Source organism: Sus scrofa, chromosome 7 (assembly GCF_000003025.6).
Source record: "Sus scrofa isolate TJ Tabasco breed Duroc chromosome 7, Sscrofa11.1, whole genome shotgun sequence".
In the NCBI taxonomy this organism is placed as follows: domain Eukaryota; kingdom Metazoa; phylum Chordata; class Mammalia; order Artiodactyla; family Suidae; genus Sus; species Sus scrofa.
In genome coordinates this window covers 29,592,322-29,604,481 of record NC_010449.5, presented here as the reverse complement: position 1 = coordinate 29,604,481, position 12,160 = coordinate 29,592,322, and the positions used below count along the sequence as shown (strand labels likewise).

General features: G+C 44.4%; 1 protein-coding gene across 3 annotated transcripts in view; it reads right to left on the bottom strand.

Annotated features, from left to right (window-relative positions):
* COL21A1 (collagen type XXI alpha 1 chain) overlaps positions 1-12,160 on the bottom strand; it is a 194,189-nt gene that overhangs the window by 4,558 nt on the left and 177,471 nt on the right. For 2 of the 3 annotated variants that reach the window (XM_013977769.1, XM_021098588.1), the window contains 6 exons: positions 11,618-11,653; positions 7,570-7,614; positions 3,230-3,262; positions 2,404-2,550; positions 2,260-2,314; positions 1,179-1,379 (listed from right to left, as the gene is read on the bottom strand). In XM_013977769.1, coding sequence (XP_013833223.1) covers positions 1,179-1,379; positions 2,260-2,314; positions 2,404-2,550; positions 3,230-3,262; positions 7,570-7,614; positions 11,618-11,653 — 517 coding nt within the window. The remainder of the gene's footprint in view (positions 1-1,178; positions 1,380-2,259; positions 2,315-2,403; positions 2,551-3,229; positions 3,263-7,569; positions 7,615-11,617; positions 11,654-12,160) is intronic. The other variant, XM_021098589.1, reaches the window with a different exon arrangement.

Genomic DNA, 12,160 nt, shown 5'->3' with positions numbered 1-12,160 from the left:
GGATACTGGTCAGGTTCATTAACCACTGAGGCACGATGGGAACTCCTAGACTGTTTTTTTCAAAGCTGTTAATACACACATTAAAGGAAACATAAATCTTTTTTCCTTCTCCACCTTTTTAAAATTTATTGAGGTATAATTAAAAATTTTTAAACTGATGTGTAACTGATATATAATACATTAGCATAGATCTTTAAAAAAAATAGCTTACCACCTTTATTACTAATGGGACACAGAAGGTTTGACGCAAACATTTTTAAAATGACCAGTGCTCTAGAAAAATTGAATGGAGATGAAATATTAAGAAAGGAGAATGGGGAGTTCCTGTTGTGGCTCAGTGGGTTAAGAACCCGACTAGTATCCATGAGGATGCAGGTTCAATCTCTGGCCTTGCTCGGTGGGTTAAAGGATCTGGTGCTTCAGTGAGCTTCGACTCGGCTTGGATGGGTTGTTGCTGTGGCTGTGGTTTAGGCCAGTAGCACCTGTGGCATATGGAAGTTCCCAGGCTAGGGGTCGAATTGGAGCTGCAGCTTTGGGACCCAAGCCACATCTTTGAGCTGCACCACAGCTCAGAGCAACACCTGCCAGATCCTCAAGTTGGGTTCTTAACCCACGGAGCCACAGTGGGAACGCCTATGGTGTTCTGTTTAAAGAACTTATTGGACTCAAGCCAAATTTCTACATGCTTCATCAACATGTCCTGATTTCTAACTTTCAAGAGATAGAATAACTGTTCTTTAATCTAGGTGACAAATTATTTAAAGACTTATGGATACAAACATTTTTTGTCTTCAAGAAAACAGTGATGAGCTCTTTCCTGTTAAGTCGGTCTAGGGTGTGCATGCAAAAGATACCCTTTTGTTTTGCTCATCGGCTTACGCATGCTAACGAAGTACTTTTTTTTTTTTTTTTTTTTTTTTTGTCTTTTTGCTATTTCTTTGGGCCGCTCCCGCGGCATATGGAGGTTCCCAGGCTAGGGGTCGAATCGGAGCTACAGCTGCCGGCCTGCGCCAGAGCCATAGCAACACGGGATCCGAGCCGCCTCTACAACCTACACCACAGCTCACGGCAACGCCGGATCATCAACCCACTGAGCAAGGGCAGGGACCAAACCTGCAGCCTCATGGTTCTTAGTCGGATTCGTTAACCACTGCGCCACAACGGGAACTCCGAAGTACCTTTTAATCCTTTGGCACCTGGGCGTCCGGGAGCACCCATTAGTCCTGGAACACCATCTCTTCCAGGCAAACCAGGGAAGCCTCGGGGACCTTCTGGGCCCATGGGACCAGGTGGCCCAGGAATCCCGGGGGAGCCGTGCTGGGACTGGCAATGGTCACAACTTTGAATTCTCCCACTCTGGAGCAAGGCTGGTAGCTGGGCTTGGAAACAAAGAAACCCCACCCCTTATGTTTACACGATGATGAATGGGCATCAATAACATCACTCACGACCTAACCCTCCTTGCCTGCCTGCTTGCAACTCTCACAAGCGTCCTATCCTAAAGACTCTATATCTTGCCTATCAAAAAAAAAAAAATATCAGGCACGATGCTTTTCACATTTAAGATGTGTACCTCTTGCCAAAAATTTCACTTCTAAAAATTTCACTGTGGAAATACTCATTGCTCAATGCAACATTATTGTGGCAATTGCTACAAAAAAGGGAAAAAGTAAGTGCCCCCCAAAGAAATTGGCAAATAATAGACATCATATTTATGAATAAAATTACCAGTTATGTCAGAAAAGAGAATTTAATCAATCATAAAGTAATGATAAATTGCTTTATTAAAACTATTATATTCTCTTGTGGTGCAGCAGGTTAAGGATCCGATAGTGTAACTACTGTGGTGCAGGTTTGATCCCAGTTCCAGGAACTTCTGTATGCTATAGGTGCAGCCAAAAAAAAAAAAAAAAAAAAAAAAAAAGATTACAAAGCATACATAAAATATTTTATCTTTTTTTTGGCCACGCCTGTGGCATGCAGAAGTTCCCAGGCCTGGAATCAAATCTGTGCCATGGCAGTGACCTGAGCCACTGCAATGATAATGCCAGATCCTTAACATACTGAGCCACCAGGGAACTCAGAGAATTCCCAATATTTTACCTTTATAAGAATACTTATCTAGGAAAAAAGAGACAAAAGTTTATAAATGTCCCTTATTTTCTTCTTTATCTGACTTACAACTTTTAAAGTTTCTAAAAAGAATTTGTTTTACTTTTGAAATGTGAATGGTATTAAAATCTCTAGTTTGAGACTTACCTCTTAATACATCAGTGCAAACTTGCCGAATAAACTGCTCTGAAAATTCTCTTCCCTGCATCAAATTATTAGGGGTTAGAACTTGTACATACCAAGTACAAAGCAATGAAAACATGAGAGCTGTGAAAAAAGGCGAATACGTACAGGCTTGCCGTCCAGGCCCGGGGGGCCCTGGGGCCCTGTTTCCCCAGGCTGTCCCTGGGGACCTGCAGGCCCCATCACACCGTCCACCCCAGACTCTCCTTTTGGTCCAGTGGCACCTCTGGCACCAGGCTCTCCCTTTTCACCTCTCTAAAAACAAAGGAAATCTTCAAAAGTTCTATCATATATGTATGACTGGGTCACTTTATTATATAGCAGAAATCGTTACAATCTTGTCAATTAACTACACTTCAATCAAACCTAAAGAAAAGTTCTATTTATATATTCCAGGACATGTGACTGCATCATAAATGTCTTTAAGGAAATAGATAGGAATATATGCAAACATGTATCTGTAAGTTATATAGGAAACACTCTGGGAAACACTGTGCTTGATCAGCAGGGAAGTTTCACATTATATTAAACTGTGTTTTATCCACCCCTCCAACCATCCACCCAACCCTACAAATCACCACCACTTATTCTGTGTATGGACTAGGCAATACACATAGGGCCGGAGGTACAACAGCAAATGTGACAGAGTCCTGCTCCCAAGGAGTTTAAATTCTAGAGAGAAAGGCAGCTGTAGAACTATTCTTCACTGAAAAATATGCAGAAAAAACTTAGCCCTTAATTTAGAAGAGGAATCAATATCATTGGCAAATATGTAATGTTTCATAGCTAATTCAACGAATCTACATATTCTGAAAAGCTCTATTTAGGAACTACTAAAGAACATGAAAGATGTCAATAGCTAGATTTATATACAGTATTGAAAATCAAGCCATGATGACTGAGCAGATGGAGCAAAATATATAGAGAAACATACCTCTCCTTTTGCACCAGGATGGCCTTGAATTCCCTTTGAAAAGTAACAGGAAAAAAAACAAAAACAAAAACAAATAAGTGTGTGAGCTACAGTAATAACAAGGTGGCATGTACACTTTATCACACGTTTAATCACACTGTAATCTTCAGTTTGGAAAACATTGTTAGAAATAGTGACAAAATTACACATACGAGAGATCTTTTTTATTTTTTCACTTTTTTTTGGTCTTTTTGCCATTTCTTGGGCCGCTCCCGTGGCATATGGAGGTTCCCAGGCTAGGGGTCGAATTGGAGCTATAGCCACCGGCCTACACCAGAGCCACAGCAACTCAGGATGTGAGCTGCATCTGCAACCTACACCACAGCTCACGGCAACGCTGGATCCCTAACCCACTGAGCAAGGGCAGGGACCGAACCCGCAACCTCATGGTTCCTAGTCAGATTTGTTAACCACTGTTAACCACTGAGCCATGACGGGAACTCCTTTTTTTTTTGGTCTTTTCTAGGGCGGCTTCCCTAGGCATATGGAGGTTCCCAGGCTGTGGGTGTAATAGGAGCTACAGCTGCTGGCCTACACCACAGCCACAGCAACGCGGGATCCGAGTCCTGTCTGTGACGTGACCTACATCACAGCTTACGGCAATACTGGATCCTTAACCCACTGAGCAAGGCCAGGGATTGAACCCGCAACGTCATGGTTCCTAGTCGGATTCGTTAACCACTGAGCCACGACGGGAACTCCTATTTTTTCACTTTTTAAGGAGACTAATGACTAGAAAATATGGTAACTAGATAATATAAAAAGTTAATTTACATAACTGTTTCTTTCTTTTTTTTTTTTTTTTTTTTGCTTTTTAGGGCCGCACCCTTGGCATATGGAGATTCCCAGACTAGGGGTCCAATCGGAGATGTAGCTGCCGGCCTACACCACAGCCACAGCAATGCCGGATCCTTAACCCACTGAGACAGGACAGATATTGAGCCTGAAACCTCACGGTTCCCAGTAGGATTCGATTCTGCTGTGCCACGACGGCAACTCCTTCTTTTTTTGTTTGTTTTTTGCTTCATTTTCTCTGTGAATATTTTCATAGATTGCAGGTCAAAGTATGTAGGTTAGAAAGGCATTCTATCAAAGTTCATTTAAACTTTATTCTGATTTTAAAATATAGTGTTATCTAAAGGAAAATTAAAACTCAAATCAGGGAATATAGCCAATATTTTATAATAACTGTAAATGGAGTCTAACATTTAAAAATTGTGAATCACTATATTGTAATACCTGCAACTTCCACAATATTGTATATTAACTATACTTCAATAAAATAAACTTAAATCAGGTAAAACAAGGTATATTCTTTTATTCTGTGATTAAAATGCATATTCTATTTTTTCTCAATTTTATATTCCTTTTTATTTTCTTTTTAGGGCCTCACCTGTGGAATATAGAAGTTCCTGGGCTAGGGGTTTGAATTGGAGCTGCAGCCTGCATGCCTACACCACAGCCAGATCCTAACCCACTGAGTAAGGCTAGGAACCCGAATCCTCATGGCTACTAGTTGGATTCTTAACTCGATGAGCCACAGAACTTCCTAAATTTTTATTTTGATTTATGCTCAGTTTCTTCAAACATGCATATCCAAACTAGACAAAAGGCAAGAAAATATTAGACAAAATCAGGGTATGGCACAGAGAAAGACAGTCTCAAGATGTGAGCATAAAAAAATAAGATTTCGTTTTCATGTAAAAATCAATCAGTGAGTGCCATACTCTCTGCAGAGCTATTCTTTAAATATTGAGGTTCTTGAAGAAATACAGGGGTATGCCCGACCAGACAGAATCCTGGGCCTAGGGTGAGAGGAAAGATGAAACTCAGAACTGGAACCAAATTAGAGCTGAAACTGAAGACTGCTGTCATCCAGGACTCCGCTGAGATGATTCTGGGGGAGAAATACTTAGACCTGAAGCAGTGCACACGTGCAGCTCTGGGTAGGATGGCAGGTGACCAGGACTTGGTTTACTTGGGAGAGCCTTGGATCACTACTCAGCTGCTGAGAAGCCACAGCTGCCCTGCCCCTCTGTTCCCCCCCCCCCCCCATTCTCCTTTCAGACGCAGTTCCTGGGGTTGGGAATGCAGCTCCTAAAAATCCCAGGACAGAAGCTTCCTGGGGAACCCAAATCCTGCCTTGGGGGAGCCAACGTGCTCTTTTCCCTTGAGAAGTGAGTTGAGGGACCTTCCAGAAAGTGTCACCTGTCAACCAGTGAGCCGGCAGAGCTGTGAGCTCAAATGCCAAGGGAAATGACTTACTTTTAGAGCGTTATCTGTACATACCAGCTTGGGGTCAAAGGCTGGGTGGTAGAGGGTGAAGGGATGCAGAGGCGAGGGTCCTCCTGGGAGAGGGACCATGTACAGATGCTATGCCCAGGTTGGCGGATGGGAGGGGGAGGGGGCAGAGTGGGCTGTGTCGTCTGAGGGTGGAGGGCAGCTCCACTCTGCTCCATTCGCAGTAAAAGATTTTTTTTTTGCGGGGGGGCACCCCACGGCATATGGAGTTCCTGGGCCAGTGATTGAATCCGAGCTGCAGTGTGCCCTATACTGCAGCTGCTGCAACACCAGATCCCTTAACCCACCGTGCCGGCTGGGGATCGCTCCTGGTGCGCTGCAGAGACGCTGCTCATCCCCTTGCGCCACAGCAGGAACTCCGTAAAAAAAGCCATTTAAAAAAATTGCACATAATTGTTCGCAGGAAACTCGCTCCATGTCTCTGCTCTGACTCCAGCTCTAATGTGTAGCAGCTTCAAAGATCTGCACAGCGCTCACCTGCCATCCCAGACAACCTGGGTACCACTGTCTTTAAAGACCCTTCACCAGGGTCACTCCCACTCCTCCGAGTGAGGAATACAGAGACCCCTGTCCTTGGAGGCATCACCTCACCGTTTTATCTCCCTGCCTCCAGAATCAGGATAATCACGGCATCTCCCAGGCACACTCTCTGGGGGGCACTCACCGAGCCTGCTTTCCAGAGCACCTCACTGGGGCCCCGCCCAGTACTCTGAGTTATGGGCAGAGCCAAGGAGCCGCCCAGTAGACCAGAAGTGGCTAAGCTCTGGAAGTAATCATCGGATCAATGCTTTGATTTGGCCAATTTGGCTCTGACAGAACCTCCCTACATGGGGAACTCCCTGAGACAACACTTAATGAGGATTTAGCCAGGGAAGAAGCAAGGCTATCTTATTATGTATCTACTCCACAGCACAGTTGCTCAAGGTAGCATTTTATTTTATTATTATTTTTGGCCACACCTACAGCATGTGAAAGTTCTCAGGCCAGGGATGGAACCCGAGCCACAGCAGCGACAGCACCAAATCCTTAACTAACCCATCAGGGAACTCCAAGATAGCATTTAAAAAAAAAAAATTTCCCGTGTTTTATTTAATTCATTAATTAATTCAGGTCACGCCCCCGGCATTCGGAAGTTCCCTAGCCAGGTATTGAACCCACACCATAGCAGTGACACTGCCAGATCCCCAACCCACCAAGGCCACCAGGGAACTCCATCATTCTTAGGCTAGTTTTTCTTTTTTTTTTTTGCATTTTTAGGGCCGCACTCAAGGCATGTGGAAGTTCCCAGGCTAGGGGTCAAATCGGAGCTGCCACAGCAACATGGGATCCGAGCTGCGTCTGCGACCTACACCACAGCTCACGGCAATGTTGGATCCTTAACCCACTGAGCAAGGATTGAACCCGCATCCTCATGGTTCCTAGACGGGTTCGTTAACCACAGAGCCATGAAGAGAACTCCCAAGATAGCATTTTAATCAGTCTCCAGCGTCGTAAATTCTGTCTCTGAACAAACTAGAGGGAAACCAGTCCATTCTTTCACTACCTATGGCCTCAGCGCTCACATTTCAAGAATAAAATCAGGGTCCCCATGCTGTACAGTGGGAAAAACAATTGTCTTGGGAAATAACAATTAAAAAAAAGGATAAAATCAAAACTAAACAATAGGTATGGAGATGCTGCTAGGGTATGGCTGTCCTAGGCCACTACCGCTCCAAGGAAGGGGAGCAGCTGCCACCTTGAGTCCTTTACTTGGTCAGATAAAAGCACTGAAAGTCAAGTTTCACAGCTGCCGACAGAATCAGCATGGAAAAACGAAAACAAACAAACAAACGCCCAGAGCAGGCGGTGATCAGTGTCACCGTCTAGCTTTCGCATCGTCTTAGAATGCACATAACACGGAGCCCCCCCATTCGTATTTGCAAGTAACCCCCTCTCAGTGCAGTTCAGTTATGTGGTTCGTTATTTCATTTTCCATCAAAAAAACAAACAAACAAAAATACCTGTTGCCCTGGAATTCCTGGTCTTCCGTTTTCTCCCTTTTGGCCCTTTAAAATGTAATGACATGTTATTCATTGGTTTGCACAGATAAGATGCAACCCCATATACAACACAATGCTGTCGTCTAGAAAAAGGTCACCAAAGCAGTAATGCAAATACGTAAAGTGACATGCGAGATGGGAAATTAGTCTCAGAGAAGGAAAAAAGAGGTGGGAGGGAAGTCAGCCTAATCCTACAGTTAAGATGGACAGAGACGGGAACAAACCACTCATCTGGGGGAGCTGGTACATGATTTCATACAGCCGAGGACAACCTGCAGAGTCCACCTGCCCAGCATGAGAGAATCATGAACAAATCCAGTGGTCGTGGTCACTCGATTCATTTCAATGACATTTCTGTTCAATGTTGATTACACACACGTGAGGGCAAGAATCCCTCTTTGAAGAATTTTTTTTTTTTTTTTTTGTCTTTTTGTCTTTTCTGGGGTCTCACCCGTGGCGTATGGAGATTCCCAGGCTAGGGGTCCAGTTGGAGCTACAGCTTCCGGCCTACGCCGCAGCCACAGCCACAGCCAGGCCAGATCCAAGCCATGTCTACGACCTACGCCGGATCCCTAACTCACCAAGCAAGGCCAGGGATTGAATCCGCAACCTCATGGTTCCTAGATGGATTTGTTAACCACTGACCCACGACAGGAACTCCAAGAAATTTTTTAAAATTAAAAACATACTGTAGAGACCTTTTTGAATGAAGATCTTTAAATCAGGACAAATAAGAGATACAAACATATTTGCCCATTCAATTAATTTTTATTAATACATAGAAAAAACGTTTTATTCACCCAAACAATGACAAACTAACCAACAGATGGGTTGAAATAAACTCTACAAGCAATGCACATATTCTCTTTGACAAAAACCCTAAACAATCAGTAGAGTTTAAACAGTAAACTCTACTATGAAGATGTTAACACTCCCTATTTAACCTTTAAATGTTATATTCAATTAATATTTTTGGGTTTTTGTGTTTTTGGCCTCACTCTCGGCACGTGCAAGTTCCCGGGGGGATCAAACCTGCACAACAGCAGCCACCTGAGCCACTGTAGTGACAACACAGGGTCCTTAACTTGCTGCGCCACCAGGGAACTCCCCATTAATATTTTTAGATATCCACTCTGGATAAGACACTGGACCAGACCCTGAAGCATGATTTTTTTTCTTTTTAGGGGCCACACATGCAGCGTATGGAAGTTTCCGGGCTAGGAGACAATTTGGAGCTGTAGCCACTGGCCTATGCCACAGCCACAGCAATGCCAGATCTGAACTGTGCCTGTGACCCACACCACAGCTCACGGCAACACCGGATCCTTAACCCACTGAGCAAGGCCAGGGATCGAACCCACAACCTCGTGGATACTAGTCGGGTTTGTTACCTCAGTCACAATGAGAACTCCTAAAGTACGATTACTTATCCCTATTTTTTTTGGCTTTTTAGGGCCACACCCACAGCATATGGAGGTTCCCAGGCTAGGGGTTGAATCAGAGCTACAGCTGCTGGCCTACACCACAGCCACAGCAACGCCAGATCCAAGGGGCGTCTGTGACCTACACCACAGCTCACAGCAATGCTGGATCCTTAACCCACTGAGCAAGGCCAGGCATCGAACCCGCAACCTCATGGTTCCTAGTTGGACTCTTTTCCTCTGTGCCACAATGGGCACTCCTACTTATCCCTATGTTGAAAAGGATAATCAGCAGTTTCTAGGAAACATATGCCTAGATATATAATCAACTAAAGATCTAGTGACTGAAATTTCTTTTTCCTTTTTTTCTTTTTTTCTTTTCACGGCTGCACCTGTGGCATATGGAAGTTCCCAGGCTAGGGGCTGAACTGAAGCTGCAGCTGCCGGCTTACGCCACAGCCATAGCAACGCCAGATCTGAGCCACATCTGCAACCTATATCACAGCTTGTGGCAATGCCCTATTCTTAACCCACTGATCGAGGCCAGGGATTAGGCCCATATCCTTATGGATACTAGTTGGGTTCTTAATGTGCTGAGCCACAATGGGAACTCCTGAAATTTTAAATCACTCCTGCAGAGCAGTTTGTTCATTTACTGGCTTCCATAAATGCATCCCCAGCACATATTTCAAGGGCCCTATTTGCGGGTGAGAGTCTGTAGCAGGTATCCCCAGTGTTATGAGCTTACTGCGTGGTGCAAGGGATTAGTAACTACATAAGGAATGATGAGAATACTGTCTGGTGAGTATGGTGTGTAATTATTCATTTGGGACGCATATGACTGGGACACAGAGTGGGGCATCTGATAAGGAGGGGGGGAAACCTGAGCACAGCTTCAGGGGGTGGGGAGAGAGGCCCACCTCGGTGGGGAACCTGGGAGAATGGACACAGGACAAACACCAGAGATTCCTCCTGGCCGAAGCAGCGGGGCAGGAATGGACAATAGTGGGCAGAGTGGGAAGAAGATTCAGGCAAACCAGGAGATCCTTTATGGGATGGGCTTTATCTAGAAATGTGTGGGATGTCACTGAAGGGTTCCTAGCCAGATGTGTAGCTTAGTTGTTTATTTTGTAAGTTTTATTGGAATGTAGTGGACTTACAAAGTTGTGTTACTCTCAGGTGTACAGCAAAGTAAATCAGTTATACACACACACACATCCATTCCTTCTGTAGCTTAGTTATTGACGCTGGTAAAAGTGGGGAGAAGGGGTGGCCTGGACTCAGGAGACCAGGTAGAAGGACACTGCTGTCACCCAGGATCCATGACAAGCAATGACAATGACAGTGGGACACAGAGAAGGAGCCCTGCTGCAGCTTCATTGTCTGAAACACTGTTGAGATTGTGACCTGAGCTGATTTGACTCTATTATTACCTACATTTGAAATGTCCTTTTATGCCTCCAGATACTCTAGAGCTTTGAACATTCTGTGAAATTTTGCAGTGTTCTTCTCTCTCTGTTAAGCAAAACTCAGCCACCAGGACTGAGCACTGTCAGCTTAAAAACATCAAAGTACTGCCTGAACACTAGAGTTGTAATTTATGTTGGAAAAGTCTTATATCTCTAAAACTTAAAAGACTGAAAGACAAACACAGGTAGTTTCTTCCAGATCAGTGCATCACTGATTCAGCTGGCGAGTTCTGCTCAAGGGGTCAGGGTTCAGTTAAGAACCCCTTCGAGGGTTCAGTTAAGAACCCCCATCAGACCAGAGGAGATGTGTCCTTATTTCTTTTTCTTTTTCTTTTTTTTTTTTTGTCTTTTTGCTATTTCTTTGGGCTGCTTCCGTGGCATATGGAGGTTCCCAGGCTAGGGGTCGAATCGGAGCTGTAGCCACTGGCCTACGCCACAGCCACAGCAACTCGGGATCCGAGCCGCGTCTGCAACCTACACCACAGCTCACGGCAACGCCGGATCGTTAACCCACTGAGCAAGGGCAGGGACCGAACCTGCAACCTCATGGTTCCTAGTCGGATTCGTTAACCACTGCGCCACGATGGGAACTCCTGTCCTTATTTCTCAAAGTAGCATGTTTCTCCTCTTCGTTTGTTGCTAAGACACCCCAAACCAAACATCCTTCTAAATCAGCCTAGATGACATAACTTTCCGATCCAATTTTCTGGTATACTTCCCCTTCTGTTTATTAGCTTGACTATGTTTTCTATTTGATGTTAACGGTTTCTCATCACATTTCTTTGTGCCACCAGCCACGTCAAATCATTTGTGGAAACCAACGCACTACTCAATATATAAATAAGTAGATATTAGAGGTAGGTAACAAAATCTGTATATTTATTTTCTTGAACCACTTGGTTTCCAAGCTTCCTACAACAGCGATGGGGTGAAGATTCTCTAAGTCAGATTTGATGGGTGTTCTGAAAAGTTAAGTAGCAGAAGGAGAAAGCTGGGATTTAACAGTTAGATATCCATGGCGAAAGAGGAAGGAACTGGAAAAGCCATGTAAGAATTAAAAAGAACGAAGTCCTGATTTTTTTGCCAAGCCCTGCCCACCTCCCCAAAGCCAGCACCTACCTGAATGCCTTTTTCACCTTGATTTCCTTTGTCCCCCTGAAAAAGGCAGTTGGATATGTATTGTAATCTAGTATATCCTGTATCGTTTTATTTCATTCATTCATTCATTTTTGCTTTTTAGGGTGGCATATGGAGGTTCCCAGGCTAGGGACTGAATCAGAGCTGCAGCTGCCAGCCTACACCACAGCCACAGCAACACTGGATCCGAGTCACATCTGCGACCTACACCACATCTCCTGGCAATGCCGGATCCTTAACCCACCGAATGTGGTCAGGCATGGAATCCGCATCCTCATGGATTCTAATCGGGTTCCTAACTCACTGAGCCACAATAAGAACTCCCTCTGCATCCTTTCAAATAAACATGTTTTCTTTCAGCAAAGAAAAATACATGGTCTCATGCAACTTCCACAAGTGCCTTATACACAGAAGCTGACTCCAACATGACACGTGGGAAGACAGGGGAAACCACGTGATGTCAAAATGATGTTCTGAAAAAGCACTTTCTTGTGCTCTTACTTACCTGCAGAAGAAAATTTACTA